The sequence below is a fragment of the Podarcis filfolensis genome, assembly GCF_964270895.1.
Source record: "Podarcis filfolensis genome assembly, chromosome: 12".
In the NCBI taxonomy this organism is placed as follows: Eukaryota; Metazoa; Chordata; class Lepidosauria; order Squamata; family Lacertidae; genus Podarcis; species Podarcis filfolensis.
The window spans coordinates 57,353,710-57,371,062 of record NC_139614.1 but is presented as its reverse complement, the minus strand read 5'-3'; the positions used below and the strand labels follow the sequence as shown (position 1 = coordinate 57,371,062).

The 17,353-nt window shown below is 49.8% G+C and overlaps 1 protein-coding gene across 5 annotated transcripts; it reads right to left on the bottom strand.

Moving 5' to 3' along the window:
• Positions 1-266: 266 nt before the first annotated feature.
• FBXW5 (F-box and WD repeat domain containing 5) lies at positions 267-16,980 on the bottom strand. 5 transcript variants are annotated; one of them, XM_083579717.1, is made up of 9 exons: positions 16,883-16,980; positions 14,087-14,297; positions 12,771-12,928; positions 11,421-11,595; positions 10,311-10,459; positions 8,314-8,815; positions 7,056-7,203; positions 5,168-5,380; positions 267-3,702 (listed from the first exon to the last, which is right to left on the bottom strand). In XM_083579717.1, the coding sequence occupies exons 2-9, from the start codon at positions 14,268-14,270 to the stop codon at positions 3,456-3,458; spliced, it is 1,776 nt and encodes a 591-aa protein (XP_083435843.1). In that variant the 5' UTR covers positions 14,271-14,297; positions 16,883-16,980; the 3' UTR covers positions 267-3,455. The 5 variants fall into 5 exon arrangements, with proteins under 5 accessions (XP_083435843.1, XP_083435846.1, XP_083435844.1 ...); XM_083579720.1 differs by having other exon boundaries at positions 16,904-16,947; XM_083579718.1 differs by having other exon boundaries at positions 16,890-16,934.
• Positions 16,981-17,353: the final 373 nt, after the last annotated feature.

The following is a 17,353-nucleotide window of genomic DNA, read 5'->3' as shown; positions in this document are numbered from 1 at the left end:
GTGCGTTCCAGATAATGGAATGTTTCCTAACGTAAAGACTTTTGTGGCTACTTAATCATTGTTCAAGGAGAGGGGCAACTTAATCCTAAGAAGTGTTCCCAGAATATGAAAACAAGCCATGTCAACAATATAATCTGGTTCACAGCACAAACCCTCTGAGAAGGTCATCTCCTAACTTTAAACTTCAGGATGCAAAAACTGCTGCAATCGCCCTCGGTTCTGACGTGCATCTGCATTCTCAGAAAGCTGCAGTCTCAGACTTCCACTTTGCCATTTCCTTCTTTTATTCACACATAAGGACTACCACCAAGACAAGCAGAACTTGGTCAAAAAAGATGTGGGGTTTTTTTTGTATTCCTAAGTGCTGATAGGTTGTATTTAGTCACACTCAAAATATTTAAAATGCCAGCCTCTCGTACTTGCTGCTCGAAATTCACTCTCACCCTGAACACTTAAAACTGAACATGCACCCTTCTTGGGAAAGAATCATGGAATTTGTCGAGTCGGAAGAAACCCTGAAGATCATTTGGTCCAGCCCCTGCAATGCAGGAATCTCAATCCAAGTATCTCTGACAGACAGCCACCCGACCTCAAAGGAAGGAAGGAAGGAATGTCCACCACTTTCCATCCCATGGCTGATCAGCTCTTACTGCTAGATATTTATTTCTACATTAGGCCCGCAACGGACACAGGGGGTTGTGTTTCAAAGATCACACCTAAAGCCAAAATCACATCTGGTCAGAGCCCATTGGGTTCCAGGAAGCAAGAGACTGTTGTTTGTGGCAAGGAGGTCAGCAGGAGAGAGGGGAGTCAGAGGACACCCGTCCGCCCTCTTGCCACCTGCAACTACCCCTCCCTCCCGCTAGCCTTGCACCTGCTGAGCGGGGGGTTGGACTAGATGGTCCCTTGTGGTCCCTTTACAATTCTATGATCTCTGCACCTGCAATCAGTCTACACCTCCCGGCTGCAGCACCAGCTGCAAAGCAGCAAGAGTGTCAGGAGTGCATGCAGGAGCCAGGCCCTGTGACCAGTAGGACTTTGCAGGACTGGGGCCTTCCTAAGTTTGTTCTGGAGAGGCATGAGGCGGCCTCACAGGTGAGGCCGATTGGTAACTCACAGCACCTGGTGGCAAGAGCTGGGAAGGGATATAAGGTCAGCATTTCCCTTCGGCTCTTTGCCACAGCAACACGTTTCCTGCCTTGCTGCGTTTGGCTCCTTGACTCCTTGATCCTCGGACCCCTGCCTTCGTAACTCCTTGCTTCTTGACCCTTGGCTTCTTGACTCCCAGCTCTCTGACCCTTGGACTCTTGGCTTCCTGACTCCTGGCTTCTGCACTCCCATTCCTGCTCCCACCCCGCCATCTTGCCCCCAGTCCTGATGTCCCCTGCCGGGACTTCGGTCGCCCGTGAACCGGACTGTGACAGAGAGGGCCGATGCTTTTACTTGTCGGAACTGCTTAAACTGTTCTTTTAAAAAATTGAATGGGGCTTTTGTTGTTGTTTGGAGATTCTTCTTTCATATTTCATATACACCCCACATCAAATATTCTCCACAGAATTCCTGCATGGCAGGAGGCTGGACCAGCTGAGCCCTGGGCTTCCTTACAACTCGACAATTCTATGGTTCTAAGCAGGGCTTTTCCTTCAGCTGGAACTCACCGGAACCGAGTTCCAGCACCTCTTTGGTGCCTTCCGCCAGCTTGTGGGGCCATGTGCCGGGTGGCGTCACGGCGCCTGGGGCTCAACAACTTTGGGTGGGTGCTCAGCAAGTTCCACCCACCTCTTTCTCTAGAAAAAAACCAAAACCTGGATCCAAGCATCCAGCAGGAACAGTCTCTGCCACTACTTGTAATTATGCCAGTTTTCCGATTCTTTGATCCATGCAAAACTTTCGTGTGGGTTTTTCAAAGTGCATCCTCTGGCAACGTCATGGAAAAGACTTTGCCACATCTTAGAAGGAGAGCCAGACTCTGCAATTAATACAGTATTGGACCAATACCTGCCAGTCTCTCTCCCGCCCTGTTCTTCAGGAGGATTTACGAGAACCAACCAACCAGCCTTTATTCTTCCTTTATAGCTCCTTTCCCTGCCCTGACCCGCCATCCCCGCCCTCCAAGCTCCCAGGCTTCTGAAATCTATTTTTAAATGGCTCCACTGATCTCTGCTAATGGCTCAGCAGCCCTGTCTTGCTACAGCTTTGGAAACAGAAGCCCCACATTTCCACGGATGCCGCAGGAAGTGGGGAAGTGCCCAAAAGGTACACCCAGGAGAGAGGTCTGTGGAGAGGCTGCTTTATTTCCACGCAAGCTTTCAAGTGGTGAAAGGAAGCCAGATGGGGCACCCAGAGATACAGCCAAACTAGCAAGTAGGGACTTGGCAGCTAGGAAAAAGGAAAATCTCATCCTCAAATTCCCTCCCCATTTGGCACTGTGCTTGCCCGCCCCCCTCCTCCCGCTCGGCAACTCTCTCTTTCCCTCCTGGCCTCCGTGTAAAGGCAAAGTGGGTGTTTGGGAGTGCTCTGGACAAAAGCAAAGAGCTTCTGCAACCAGGGTGCTCAAACCAGGGTGAGCGCTGCCCTGGTTGCAGAAGCTCTGCAACCAGGAGGAAACGAGGAGCAGGTGGCGGCTCAGCCCAGAAACAGCCAAAGGCATGTTTCCAATTGGCTTACTGGGCAGAGCCAGAGACCCTGGACTCTCTGGAGTGCGAGGCTGCCCCACAGACTGATTCCTGGCTAAAACACAAACCTGCCAGATTGTAGGGTCCAGGTGCCAAGGGAAATAATAAGTTAAATGTGTTTTTCAATCTACCTAGAGATGAGCAGGAGGGGCTCAGCCAGGGCACTATTTCATGATCGGCTGTAGAACAGGAGCACTGTGGAAACGTTTCTGTTTCTGCCCATGGAAACAGAAGGAGATCAGCGTTTGGGTGGCAGGAGTGAGAGGGGCTTGGAGGTTTCTGGTACGACATGTTAATACTGTGCCCTCTTGCGATTTCCCCAGGGCTCTGCCATAGTTGCCTTAACTGAGAAGCAGTGCCATAGCGTGGGTTGCCAGTGCCCGGGCTGTGCAGAGGGTGGTGGTGGTGGGAGCAATGGAAACAAACGGAGTACGCATGTGCATTCAACTGCCTAATGGTGCCTGCATCATCCAGGAGATCGCAGCCACAGAGATAAGAAGAGTCATTCCGGTGTCTGGAGAGGTCACTTCCTGGTTCTCATGAAGAAGCCATTTTGAACGGACCCCAGTGGTGGAAGCACATAGCTGTGCTGAGGCAGCCCCGGGTGTCAAAATCTGCACCCCTAACCATTTTGAGCCCAGGGCAACTGCAGCTGAACGGGTTTCCCCTCTTAGCCAGCGAACCCCACCCTGGAAACTCCAGAACCCCCTTCACGAGGGAGCCTGGCTGCAGCAAGCAGACACGGTGACCTTGCAGGTTGCAGGGCCACAACGGTTCGGTTCACCTCCTCCGGTTCGTGACCCAAGAGAAGGAGAGCTTCTGTGGCCGCGGCTTCTCAGCCTGAAGGAGCCTCACAGTGCGGGGGGAGCGCCACACTTTGATGGCCCCGTCGTCACTGGCCGTCAGCAAGAGTTCCTGTTCCACGGGGCTGAAGGCCACTGAGTTGACCACGTCGCTGTGCTGCAGCTTGGCCAAGCAGATCCCATAGTGCCGGTCCCAGACGTAGCCATGGTGATCCTCCGCCCCACTGTGAGGGATACGAGAGAGAACGGTTGTAACAAAGCAGGGACTTGCCTTCTACAGCAAAGGCCGCTGCAGAGGCTGTCGCCGCTGAGTGGCTGCAGAAGACATCAAGATTCTAGTCCTCAGTATTATTACTAAGTGGCTGGTAAAAGGTCTGGCAAATGGCCTTTTACTACAGGGGCAGGTAAATCTTGCTTGCAGCGAGGATGCACCTTGCTTTTACAGTTGCAAGGTGTTTTTAAATTGTTTTTAATAGTAGAGTAGGAGAGTTGAAAATAATGCCCATATTTTTCACATCTGGTAACCAATGCGCTCCTTGGGTTTCAGATAGTACATTTTTAGATGAGTCTAAAAAGCCTGGGACATAATATTTCACAGCCTTCTAGCAGCTGTGTAGGCTCACTGACCAGAAGTAAAGTATTTAACATTAATTCTGCAATTGTATACTCAATTCTGACCAAACGAAGACTCCGAGAGCAAAATGTAAATCAGGAAGCTTTGTTTGTTCAGAATGAAGTATACACGTCCATAGTTAATGCTAAATACAGTCGTACCTTGGAAGTCGAACGGAATCTGTTCTGGAAGTGTGTTCGACTTCCAAAACGTTCGGAAACCAAAGCGCAGCTTCTGATTGGCTTCAGGAAGCTCCTGCAGCCAATCGAAAGCCATGGAAGCCCCATCAGACATTCAACTTCCAAAAATAGTTTGCAAACCGAAACACTCACTTCTGGGTTTGTGGCATTCAGGGGCCAAAACATTCGACTCACAAGGTGTTCGTCGACCAAGGTACCTGACTTCTGGTAAATGAGGCACCAGAGCTGCTAGAGGGCTATGAAAATTTGTGTCCTGGGCTTTTTAGATTTGTCTACTCAAATACTGTACTATCTTAAAAAAAAGTGGGGCATTGGTTGCCAGATGTGAAATATCTTGGCATTATTTTCCTACTCCAGTATAATGCTGTACCCTGCTCTGGGATCTTGTGGTGAAGGGAAGGCAATCAATAAATCAATATCCTGATTTAATTTATACAAGTATCTGTCCCAGATTGCAGGAAACTCCTCTCCTCCTTTGCTCAAGAGAAGAGAAGAGACAGCCCTTTCGGTTACTGATGTTCTCAGCCTCAAAATCTTGTGATTATGAGGACTAAATCCAACAATTCTTTCTTTCTTTAAGGCATCATCCACACAAGCTGTTGAAACGAGCTCTGTAGCTGCAGCCTGCATTGAGGGTCAGCCAAAGGCCAGTCACTTTCAGCAAAGTGGGTCCGCCAGGCCGGGGGCTCAGATGCCAGACTGGACTTCCCCACTGCTGGTTCTTGCAATGGCCTGCAGGCCACTGTGGTGGGGAAGGGCATTCAGGTTGAGGGGAGGCCGGCAGAGGGAAAGGCTGAAAGAGCAGGGAAGAGCAGTTGGGCCCCCCACTCCACCCCACAGACTGAAGGACTCTGACCAGCTCCTCCTGCAGCTCACCTGGCCACAAAGTCTCTGCTGACATCCAAGAATATGAAGAAGAAGTCGTTGCTGGGGGTGTGCGCCCGGTGGCCTCGCAGGGGTCCCTGGGCCTCCGTCATGGTCTTGAGGTCCACCACGTGGAGGTCGATCTCCTCAGAGATGGGGGGCGGGTGCAAAGGGTCAGAAATGACAGAGTCCTGCGGCCAGGCCCGGCTGTTCACGTACAAGTACCTGCAGGCGAGGCAGGGAGGAAGAAGAAGAAGTAGAAGAAGAGGAAGAGGAAGAGGAGGAAGAAGAAGAAGAGTTTGGATTTGATATCCCGCTTTATCACAACCCGAAGGAGTCTCAAAGTGGCTAACATTCTCCTTCCCTTCCTCCCCCACAACAAACACTCTGTGAGGTGAGTGAGGCTGAGAGACTTCAGAGAAGTGTGACTGGCCCAAGGTCACCCAGCAGCTGCATGTGGAGGAGCGGGGAAGCGAACCCGGTTCACCAGATTACGAGTCTACTGCTCTTAACCAGTACACCACACTGGAAGAGGGGGTTCAGTGGGGCTCCCCCCCGCTTGCCTCCACATGACCCAGGAAAGGGAGCATTTAAGGGGGAAGAAGACCTTTCTCTGCCCCCAATCCTGAAGAGGTGCTGCTGCCAATTGGGGCAGGCGATACTAGACTAGATAGACCCCCGAAATAAGGCAGCTTCATCCATTCAGCCAAGAATAGCTAAAGCTCAGGACTGTGACCAGCACAGGCAGCGATGGGGGGGGGGCTCCTTAAAGTTCTTGTTGCTCTGAAGAGGCTTCTGCACTTGACACATGGAGGCTGCCTCCCCTTGGAGACTGGGCTGTCTTTTCTGGCAAGCTGCTCCCCAGTAGATCACCTTCCATGATTAAGAATGTAGGAAGAGCCTGCAGGATCAGGCCAAAGGGGGCCCAATCTTGTCCAGCATCCTGTTCTCACAGTGGCCAACCAGATGCCCCAGAGGGAAACCCATGAGCAGGATCCGAGCGCAAGAGCCGCCCTCTCCCCTTCTGGGGTTTCCAGGAGCTGGTCCTCAGAAGCACGGCTGCCTCTGTGGAGGCAGAGCAGAGCCACTGACAGCCCTCTCCTCTTCCACCAATTTGCCTAATCCTCGCTTGAAACCAACCAGGCCGCTGGGCAACCCTGCTTCCAGTGGGAGGGAGTTCCACAGGTTCACTAGGTGCTGTGTGAAGAAGGGCTTCCTTTGATCTGTCCTGAATCTCCCAACCATTTAAAGGATGAGTGGATTTTCCCTTTTAAACTCCCCAAGTCTGTCTAAAACTCCTGGTAGAGGACAAGGATCTAGAGATCCAAATTCTGTGCATCTGCCATAAAACTTAGGGAACAAGTTGTACTACCAAAAGGTTTTAAATGACAAGTTTAGGTTATGTTTTAGTGATCAAGATTTAATATATATTTTTAATTGCTGCTATATCTGAGTTGTCTCTGTTATACCCAATTGCAATTCAATGTATTCCTATTGTGTTTTATTGTATATTGTATATTGTATATTATTGTAAGTGAGCCGGAACTGGTCTGTGACTGTAATAATAAAATTCAATTCAATTCAATTTCCAGGGTGTGAAACAAGGCAGGGTCTTTCCCAGATACCACTAGGGACTGAACTTGACTGGGCCTTCTGGAGACAAATGGGGCTGGGGGGTCTTCTGCAAGAGCTAAGGGTCCATATCCACCCCACAGCCTCAGGCAAAGGGGCTTTCTCATCCCTGGAACCCAACCCTCCTTTAACTGGAGCTTCCGGGGAAGACACCTGGGAAATTTCTGCCTGCAAAATAACCCTGCTACCTCCTACCCTTCGGACGAGATTTTCCCCTTCCTCCTCCTTCCATATGGTTGGCAGCCCCCCCGCCCGCCCGCCTCCTTACCTGTGGTCAGGGGAGAGGCCCATGCCGATAATATGCCCGTGGAAATCAATGACGTGGTCGAGCGAATCAAAGAACTTGTCCGAGTTTCTCTCCTCTCCAAGGACGGGGCCTGCGGTCGTCATCTGGTGAGGCAAGATCTGCTTGATCCCTGGGGGAACACAGAGGGTGGGGCAAGAGGCAAGAAGATCAGGAACAACTTTCTGAGGCCAAGAGCTGCTCAACAGTGAAACGGTCTCCCTCAGAAGGTTGTGGATTCTCCTTCCTTGGAGGCTTTTAAGCAGAGGTTGGGTGGTCATCTGCCATGGATGCTTCAGCTGAGATTCCTGCATTGCAGGGGGTTGGACTAGATGACCCTCAGGGTCCCATCCAACTCTATGATTCTATGGAAATGTTATCAAAATAAAAAAACTGACACCTGGGTCTCCATTTTTTACACCAGTGTGTCTCTGGCAGTCTTCAGTGCCTGGGGTCAGAACAGGAGGTCCTGCTTTCAGAAGGCAGGGGGTATGAAAATGACAACCGCCTTCCCTTTTTCTCCCGAGAAACTAATAATAATATAATAATTTAATCATGATAATTTATTATTTATATCCTGCTGATCTGGCTGGGTTTCTCCAGCCACCCTGGATGGCTCCCAACAGAATATTAAAAACACGATTAAACATCAAACATTAAAACCTTCCCTAAACAGGGCTGCCTTCAGATGTCTTCTAAATGTCATATAGTTGTTTATTTCCTTGACATCTGACGGGAGGGCGTTCCACAGGGCGGGTGCCACCACTGAGAAAGCCCTCTGCCTGGTTCCCTGTAACCTCGCTTCTCGCAGGGAGGGAAGCGCCAGAAGGACCTTGGAGCTGAACCTCAGTGTCTGGGCCAAATGATGGGGGTGGAGACGCTCCTTCAGGTCTACTGGACCAAGGCCGTTTAGGGTTTTCAAGGTCAACAGCAACACTTTGAATTGTGCTCGGAAACATGCTGGGACCCATTTTAGGAGAGAGGCAGCCCTGAAACTTTGAGGTGCCCCTTAATTATCACAGCTAGCAATCATTTTCAGGCGGTTTTTCACACTGCCTAATAATAATAATAATAATAATAATAATAATAATGTAATTTATTATTTATACCCCGCCCATCTGGCTGGGCTTCCCCAGCCACTCTGGGCAGCTTCCAACACAATATTAAAATACAGTAATGCATCAAACATTAAAAGCTTCCCTAAACAGGGCTGCCTGAGCCCCACACAAATACCTCCCCTTACCAATCTGGTGTGGGGAGAAGGCGAGGCAGCCGGTGGTGAAGATCAAGTATTTCTTAGTGCTCCCCTCCGTGGACAGCAGGTTGCGCTCGGGGGGCTTCGTCCTGTTCTGCGCCAGGAGCTGGGCGACTTTGGCTTCCATCTGTAGCTCCGTCATGACCGGCCGGACTCGCCCCTCGATGATGTCCGTCAGGAAGCGGCCCAGCCCACTGCCAGCGCCCGCCTGGTTCTCTGCCCCCGAGGAGCCTGGTTCTGGTGTTGCCTTCTGCTTGGCCTGCTGCTGCTCCTCCGCCTGCTCTTCCTCCTCCTCGCTGTCGGTGCAGAGGTTGGGGGCCTGGCAGGGGCTCCTGGTCCCGCCCTCCAAGTGCTCCCCATGGTTCAGGAGGAGGTCAGAAGGGTCGTAGCGGCTGCAGTCTGCCACGGTCACCATCCGGATCTTGCTGGCGTTCAGGTTCTGGATCTTGAACAGCCTCTTCACCACGTTCATGTTCTCCGACTCGACGCCCTGCAAGCCCAATAATAATAATTATTTATTATTTGTACCCCACCTATCTGGCTGGGTTTTCCTAGCCACTCTGGGCAGCTTCCAACAAATATTAAAAATACATTAAAATGTCACACATTAAAAACTTCCCTGAACAGGACTGCCTTCAGATGTCTTCTAAATGTCAGGTTTATCTCTTTGACATCTGATGGGAGGGCGTTCCACAGGGCGAGTGCCACTACCGAGAAGGCCCTCTGCCTGGTTCCCTGTAGCTTTGCTTCTCGCAATGAGGGAACCGCCAGAAGGCCCTCGGCGCTGGACCTCAGTGTCCGGGCTGAACAATGGGGGTGGAGACGCTCCTTCAGGTGTACTGGGCCGAGGCCATTTAGGGCTTTAAAGGTCAACACCAACACTTTGAATTGTGCTTGGAAACGTACTGGGAGCTAATGTAGGTCTTTCAAGACCTGTGTTATGTGGTCTCGGCAGCTGCTCCCAGTCACCAGTCTAGCTGCCGCATTCTGGATTAGTTGTAGTTTCCAGGTCACCTTCAAAGGGAGCCCCACACAGAGCACATTGCAGTAGTCTAAGCGAGAGATAACTAGAGCATACACCACTCTGGCAAGACAGTCCGCGGGCAGGAAGGGTCTCATCCTACGTACCAGATGGAGCTGGTAGACAGCTGCCCTGGACACAGAATTGACCTGCGCCTCCATGGACAGCTGTGAGTCCAGAATGACTTCCAGGCTGCGCACCTGGTCCTTCAGGGGCACAGTTACCCTATTCAGGACCAGGGAGTCCTCCACACCAGCCCGCCCCCTGTCCCCCAAAAACAGTACTTCTGTCTTTTCAGGATTCAGCCTCAATCCAAGAGGAGGCAGGTGCTGTGGGTCTCCTTCTGCTGTGACGTTTAAAGCAGCTTTACTTGGTCACGGGGGAAACCATGAATGCCCAACACACCTGTAAACCACACAGGCAGCCCCTCGCTTTAGCTTTACACACACACAGAAATTAAGTCATGCTCTCAGAGCTGGGTTCCTCCTCTCCACCAGGCCTGCTCAAGCCTGAGTTTTCCCTGCCCAAACACACTTCATATTGCCAGAGCAAGCAGATTCCCTCAACGATGTCCTTTCCCGCACTCGTTTTTTGCATTTCTCTGCTGCCTATCAAAGCATGCACTCGCATTCCGAATACAGAGGGATGGTGAGGAAGCCAGTTCCCTTTCCCTGCAAAAGCCAACAATCCCCGGCACCCGGGCAGTACGGCTGGGCAATATTTGGTTTTCTACATTGTGATGCATCACCAGCTAGACATTTCAATATACTGATATATCACAATGCCTGAAATAAGGATGGAGCTGCAGAGAGGCACTGGATGGCTTCAGAGTTTTCCCCACATTGTGATTTTTGCATAGGACACACACACACACCATGACTGGCAATATATATTGCCAGGTCAGAAATTATGAAACTGGTATCACGACATGGACTTCAAAACTGTTTTCAAATATCTCGCCCACCTGGAAGGCGTTGTTCAGCCACAGCACAGAGCAGGAGGTGTAGTTCCCCATGCGGTGCAGGTTCCCAGAGATCAGGTGGGTCTCGTTCAGCCAGCAGCCAAACACGTCGTAGGGCTTGTTGCGAACCCGGGACAGGAGGGCAAAGTTTTCTGGAAGGAGAAAACGCCGAGAACCGAATATGGCTTGCGTTGTTGTTGTTGTTGTTAATGACATTTAAAAACTGCCTTTGATCTTCCAAGGATCTCAAGGTGGCCACGTGGTTCTCCCCCTCCCCATTTCATCCTCACAACCCTGTGAGGTAGGAATGACCCCTATCAAACTGTTGCCGGTTGCTTTCTACTTCGCTCTAAGTCTCTTCCTCCACAGATAGATGTTTCGCAAGCAGCCTTAAAACTATGCCGGGGGTGGGGGGGAATCTGTGCTACAGGGAACCAGGCGGAGGGCCTTCTTGGTGGTGGTGCCCGCCCTGTGGAACGCCCTCCCATCAGATGTCAAAGAGATAAACAACTACTTGACATTCAGAAGACATCTGAAGGCAGCCCTGTTCAGGGAAGTTTTTAATGTGTGACATTTTAGTGTATTTTTGGTCTTTGTTGGAAGCCGCCCAGAGTGGCTGGGGAAACCCAGCCAGATGGGCGGGGTACAAATAAATTATTATTATTATTATTATTATTATTATTATTATTATTATTATTATTATTTGTTCTGCTACTTGCAACGCCCTCCATGTCCCTGGAGTCAAGTGGGGAGGGGACCTTAGCACAGGAAGAGCGACCAGCTCCTGTGCAGCTTCTGCCGCCTCTCCCCTCTGCAGAGGCTGAACTGCTTTCTGCACCTGGCTCCTCTTGCTTGCAAAAGCCTGTTGCCTCTTCAGCACCCAACCATTCCTTCCCCCTCTGACCAGTCCACCACCCCACTCCCCGAGCTCTGAGCCTCCCCCTTCTGTGGCCTCCCTAGGGGGTTCTCTGGCAGGTGCTTCCCTCTGTTCCTCCTCATCCAGCCAGTCCTTGACACCAGCAGACTTTGCTAAAGGAAGGCAGCTTCCAGAAAGCTCCTTCTTAAGCTTTGTGGGGTGACAAGGGAGGAACAGCAAAGCCCGTTGTTTTTTACCCAGATCGATGACAGCGATCTCGCCTGAGGAAGTAGTCCGGGGCCCCACGAAGACCCCAGAGACAAGGAGGAGGGAATCGTCTGCGTTGAACTGGGAGAACTGGGTGTACTTCCAGTTGTACTTCTTCATGCTGGTGCTGTGGAGCAGGGAGAGAGGCAGGCCATTGTTCCAGATCTGCCAGGAGAAAATAGGAAAGAGAGGCCCATCAAGATGGCGGGGCAGCAAAAGGGCAGCTCTAAGTTACTAGTCCTTATCGCCGGGGAGACACACTTGGAAGAGGACGGGCGATGTCCTCTGAGGAGCTGAGGGCCCAATCTTCTGCTTGTCTCTCCTCTGAAATGTTCCACTGTGTCCCAGCGCAGCTTCCCGCTGATATACAATTTCACTTGGGTCTCTAGCTGCTGTTGGACTACAACTCCTATCATCCCAAAGAGCAGGACCAGTTGTCAGGGATGGTGACAACAGCTGGAGACCCAAGTTTGGGAAACCCTGGTTTAGATTTTTGTCCCTCTCATGATCAGCAAAACCCACTCCAGAAATAATGCAATACAGTCAAACCTCGGTTCTTGAACGGCTCAGTTTTTGAACGCTTTGGCTCCCGAATGCCGAAAACCCCAAAGTAAACACTCTGGTTTTCAAACGTTTTTCGGAACTCGAATGTCCGACGCGGCTTCTGTTTGAGTGCAAGAAGCTCTTGCAACCAAAGGGAAGCCACGCCTTGGCTGTCAGAAGTTTTGGAAGTTGAACGGTCTTCCGGAATGGATTATGTCCGGCGACTAAGGTTTGACTGTATAAGAGAGACCATGAATGTTGGTCTTGAGTTGGAGAATTCAGTGTTTCTATGGGAAATCCTTGGAAGAGCTGCAGAAATGCAGGAATCTTCGGCCCAACATGGGACTCAAATTCATGTCCCTGAGAGGTCACGTGTGTATTTAAAGCACAGGACACACAGTCTTGACTTAAAATGCCCCCCCCCGCCCTTTCACAGAATCCTAGTGCTGGAAGACCCCCCCCTGAGGGCCATCCAGCCCAACCCACGGCAATCCTTTCCTCCAGGAAGGTTTCGGCAGCGCACGTGAGGCTCCCTCGCCTGCTTATGCCATCCTCACAACAACCCTGCAAGATGGTGAAGGAGAAAGGATGACTGGGCCCAAATCACCCTGCTCTCTTCAGGGCTGAGGCGGGCTCTCAAGCTGGGTCTCTCTGCTCTCAATTCCCGTCACCGACGCAGGGATCAAAACAAGCAACCTACCTTCCAGGGTTGCTGTGAGGATTATGGAGCAAAGCTTCAACTGTTTGAAACACACTGTGTTATAGTTAGGATTCGTTCCCGCTCTGCCCTGCTTCACCTTAACGGTACAGTCCTTGGAGCAGGAGGCCAGCAGGTAGCCATTGTGGGAGAAGCTGAGGTGGAGGACTTGGTCGCTGTGCTCCGCCAGCGTCTGAACTTCCACACAGGGGATGGTGTCAGACAGCCGCTGGAACTCGCCATACCAGGAAGTGGCAGCTGCAGAGGAAAGAGGAAGAGGAGGAGGAGGGCAGCAGCAGGATCCACCACCCCTCGCTGAAAATCTGAAGGGATTACCAGACCACCTCCATCAAGCCTCCTTTCCCTCAAGGGGCAGCCATTGCATCAGGCTGCCTCTCCCTCAGGCACCTCCAGCCCAGGAAATGGGCCAGCATTTGGCCATCACAGGAGCAACTGTTCAGAAACTGGTGTCCAAGTTTTTATTTTCCTTCTCCCTCTCCTCCCTCTTTCCTTGTGTGCCATGGTCTTGTTTTGTTTTGTGGATTGTAAGCCTGCAGGGGCAGGGACTGTCTTGTTTTGCTTGCATATATGCTGCCCTGGGAGCCTTTTTAGCAGGAGTGCCCAGCACACATGCTCTAAACCAGGGGTAGGCAACCTAAGGCCCGTGGGCCGGATGCGGCCCAATCGCCTTCTCAATCCGGCCCGCAGATGGTCTAGGAATCAGCGTGTTTTTACATGAGTAGAATGTTTTATTTAAAATGCATCTCTGGGTTATTTGTGGGGACTGCCTGGTGTTTTTACATGAGTAGAATGTGTGCTTTTATTTGAAATGCATCTCTGAGTTGTTTGTGGGGCGTAGGAATTTGTTAATTTTTTCCCCTTCAAAATAATAGTCCAGCCCACCCCATGGTCTGCGGGACTGTGGACCAGCCCACGGCTGGAAAAGGTTGCTGACCTCTGCTCCAAACAAATAAATGAAATCAATAAATACCCAGAGACCAAGACTCAGGCAGCATTTCTACTATCCTGCATTATTCCAGCTGGCCTCTCTTTCTGCTGCGATTATCACAGAATGGTAGAGTTGGAAGGGACCCCAAGGGTCATCTAGTCCAGCCCCCTGCAATGCAGGAATATTTTGCCCAACGTGGGGCTCAAACCCACAAGCCTGAGATTAAGAGTTGTCTGATCTACAGGCTGAGCTATCCCAGCTGAAGATCTACAAGTGTTATTCCTTGCTTCCTCTTTCTGCCTTGAGTGTGAGATTCACTCTCCAGCCTGTTTCCAATTTTCCTCATTCCTCAGCTATAAGCCTCACCTCCAACCTGAGCTGACCCCAGCACGGGGCAACAGATTAGGGGCACAGCAATTACTCTTTTCCAGTTTTGAGGCTGACTGCTCTGCAAAGGGAGGACGTACCTGGGTGTCGTGGTACGTCCCGGGCTACTGGATAGTATCTGTAGAAAAGGTCCTTCCACAGGACTTCGTCCTGAGCCACTGCATGCCACTGCCGGCACACGAGCCCCGCTGAGAGGACATCCGAGTAGTCCAAGTACAGGAATATCTCAAAAAGGATGCTGTCAGGGAGAACCCCACCGTCCATCGTGGCATCCTGTCACTGCCAACTGCCCTGCAAGACCAAGGGAAAGGGGGACAGGTTTAGGCAAAGGATGCTCTAGAACGGTAGGCGAAGAAGCGGCTACAACAAAAAAGAGAGACAGCGTGGTGTGGTGTTTGGACTAGGAACTTGGAAACCAGGGTTCAAATCCCTGGTCACAGTCGGTGAGAACAACAGTGCCTGATCCTGCAGGCTTGCGATCTTCGAGAAAGAGAGACACATGAGAGGAGAAATGGATAAGGATGGAAGAGGGGGGAAAGCAAACTCAAGCAGCAATCTGTACAATTTCTTGTTGCCAGTGTTAGAAACTGAGATATGGAAGCTAGGAGCTAAATGGCACCTTAAACCGAGGTTATGGGAGCAACAACGGAATGTCCCACTTTTTTATGGCAAGAATACAAAGCTGAAAATGAATGAACTGCAGCTAAAATATTATGTTCATTTTTCACATGGTCTAGTCCTTCCCCTGCCCACCCCCTAATATTCTTAAGAGGGTCTCTTCTCCAGTCTTCAGAGTAGCTGGGGTCCTCCTTTCCTCCCACTCTGCAGTCTTAATCTCAAATCTCAGGTGTCCTACTGCGCCCAGAGCTCAAAAACTGCTTGCGCTAATGAAATTCACTGTTGCAAAATGCACCTAGAACAATGGGAGTTCGGACACTGCTTGTTGCCAAATAACTTGTAGGGGGAAACCCCCTCTCCCTTCTGCTTCAAACCTTGTGAGGCCTTGTCAGCATGTAACACCTCTGCTCAGAGATGTGCACCAGCTGATAATTTGCTGCTGGGCCCAGTTCAAGGTGCTACTATGAGCATATAAAGCCCTTAACAACTCGGGATCAATTTACCTAGCAGATTGTGTATCTATGGGTGCCCACTGGCCCTCTTCAGGTGGCAGAATTGGCCCTGTGGAACAGGGCTTATGTGGCAAGAACCTGGCCGCTTAATGTGGCAGCACCGGCACTTTGGAACTCCCTGCCCCCTGGGCCCAGGCAGGTGCCATCTGCTAAAAAAATTCCCTGCTTAGATAAGCTTCACCCAGATACTTAGGAAATCAAGGCCGTTGCCATCTGCTTCAGTATTTTCACAATGGTGTGTTTTTAAAAGTAGGGTTGTGGGTTCCCCCTCTATTTTGCAGTTTTATCTTTTTTTTAAAAAAAATATTTGCTATGATTAAATGGGCACAAGATGTTGGACATAACATTATGTTTGTTGACTGGGAACAGTTGTGGACCACAGGTATGAAATTTACGGCATGTAATGCCTTAAGAGAGAATATTATGAAAATGATATACAGGTGGTACATGACCCCAGTCAAGCTTGCAAAAATATATCATTTGCCCGATAATAAATGTTGGAAATGTAAAGAAACTGAAGGTACATTCTTTCACCTTTGGTGGACGTGCCCAAGAATCAAGGCTTTCTGGGAGATGATATATAATGAAATGAAAAAGGTATTTCAATATACCTTCCTGAAGAAACCAGAGGCCTTCCTTCTGGGCATTGTCGGCCAATTGGTGCCAAAGAAGGACAGAACTTTTTTAATGTACGCTACAACAGCAGCAAGAATACTTATCGCAAAGTATTGGAAGACACAAGATTTACCCACTTTGGAAGAATGGCAGATGAAGGTGATGAACTATATGGGATTGGCAGAAATGACTGGCAGAATCCGGGACCAGGGAGAAGGGACGGTGGAAGAAGATTGGAAGAAATTTAAAGACTATCTACAGAAATACTGTAAAATTAATGAATGTTAGAATGATGTTGGATAGAAATTAAGTGGTTTCCAGCTGTAATGCTTTAAGAATATGGAAAAAGGGTTATGATGTTGGATTGGAAATAAGTGGTATTAGTAAAAAAGTTAATAAGAATATGCAAAAATGAATTGATAATGGATGAAAATACTGAGTTATAAAATGTTAAGTTATAGAGATAAGATAAATGAAAGAGGGTAAGGATTTGCTGATTTGATTATTTAAACGGGAATACAAGAAGGGGAGGTGTGAGGGAGTCAAAGAAACAAGCAAATGAGTTTTAAGTTATGAAAAAGAATTGTGTGTTTATTCTTATCTTTTTGTTTCCTTTATTATGTGTTTTTGTATATTTGTTTTTGTAAAATCTTAATAAATATTTCTTTAAAAAATTATTTTAATTTGATTTTACAAGTGTAAAATTAGAAAAATAAAAAATACATATCCACATTTAGAGATTTCTCTGAATCTCCAGACTTCCCACCCTCCCCTCCGTGGGTCCTATTGTCAGTTTTATCTTATTCTTTCTGGTTTTCTGCAATGGAGGAGTGCATAAATGTTAGGAAATAAATAATAATAAATAACAAACCAGCCAAAACTGCCTCCTGCCCCCCCCATAGAGATACTCGCCCCATTTCTCCCCCCCCCTCCCAGCTCCCCTCTTGGGCCTTTTGACTGGTTTGTTCTGGTTCTCAGCCCCCCCACGAGCCCCCCAATTGGTCCCCCTCCCCCCCATCCACACAGTCTCCCCTCCCCCTCGCATCTCTTTGGGGACCCCTCCCCCCCCGGCATCCCCTCCCCCCGCATCCCAGGCGACTCCCCCCACCCTTCCCCCCCACAACAACAGACCTCCTACCAGCTGCTGCCTACATCATTTCCGGAAAGGCCCTTCCGCTTCCGGCCGCCACCGTCAGAAGCCGTCTTCCGTTCCCTGCTCTATGCTTAGCCCCTCTAGGCAACCCTTCTCCGTGGTTCCCCTCCCTCTTCCGCCGAGCCCGGAGACGGCGAAGGGGGAGCAATTCGCTGTTTGGCCACAAGAGGGCTCTCGGCCGCGGAATATTGTGCATTGCAGAATCAAAATATGGGTTTCGGGTTTAATTGAGAGAGAGGGAAGGAGAACTCGTGAAGATGGGTCCCTATTAAAACATATTGGTCATTATGTTACTGTTATAAGAATTTTAAGGTCATATATATATATATATATATATATATATATATATATTCATAAATGTACCAAGCAAACACATACAAATATGTGTTTCCTGCTTGGCAGGGGGTTGGACTCGATGGCCCTTGTGGTCTCTTCCAGCTCTATGATTC

What these genes read in the sequence shown, in the direction of transcription:
- FBXW5 (XM_083579717.1), bottom strand. Translation starts at nt 14,270, where the DNA reads ATGGACGGTGGGGTTCTCCCTGACAGCATCCTTTTTGAGATATTCCTG. An exon ending in GGACGTACCACGACACCCAG is followed by an intron (nt 12,929 to 14,086) that starts GTACGTCCTCCC and finishes TTTCCTCTGCAG; the next exon opens with CTGCCACTTCCTGGTATGGC. An exon ending in AGCAGAGACTTTGTGGCCAG is followed by an intron (nt 3,703 to 5,167) that starts GTGAGCTGCAGG and finishes TATCCCTCACAG; the next exon opens with TGGGGCGGAGGATCACCATG.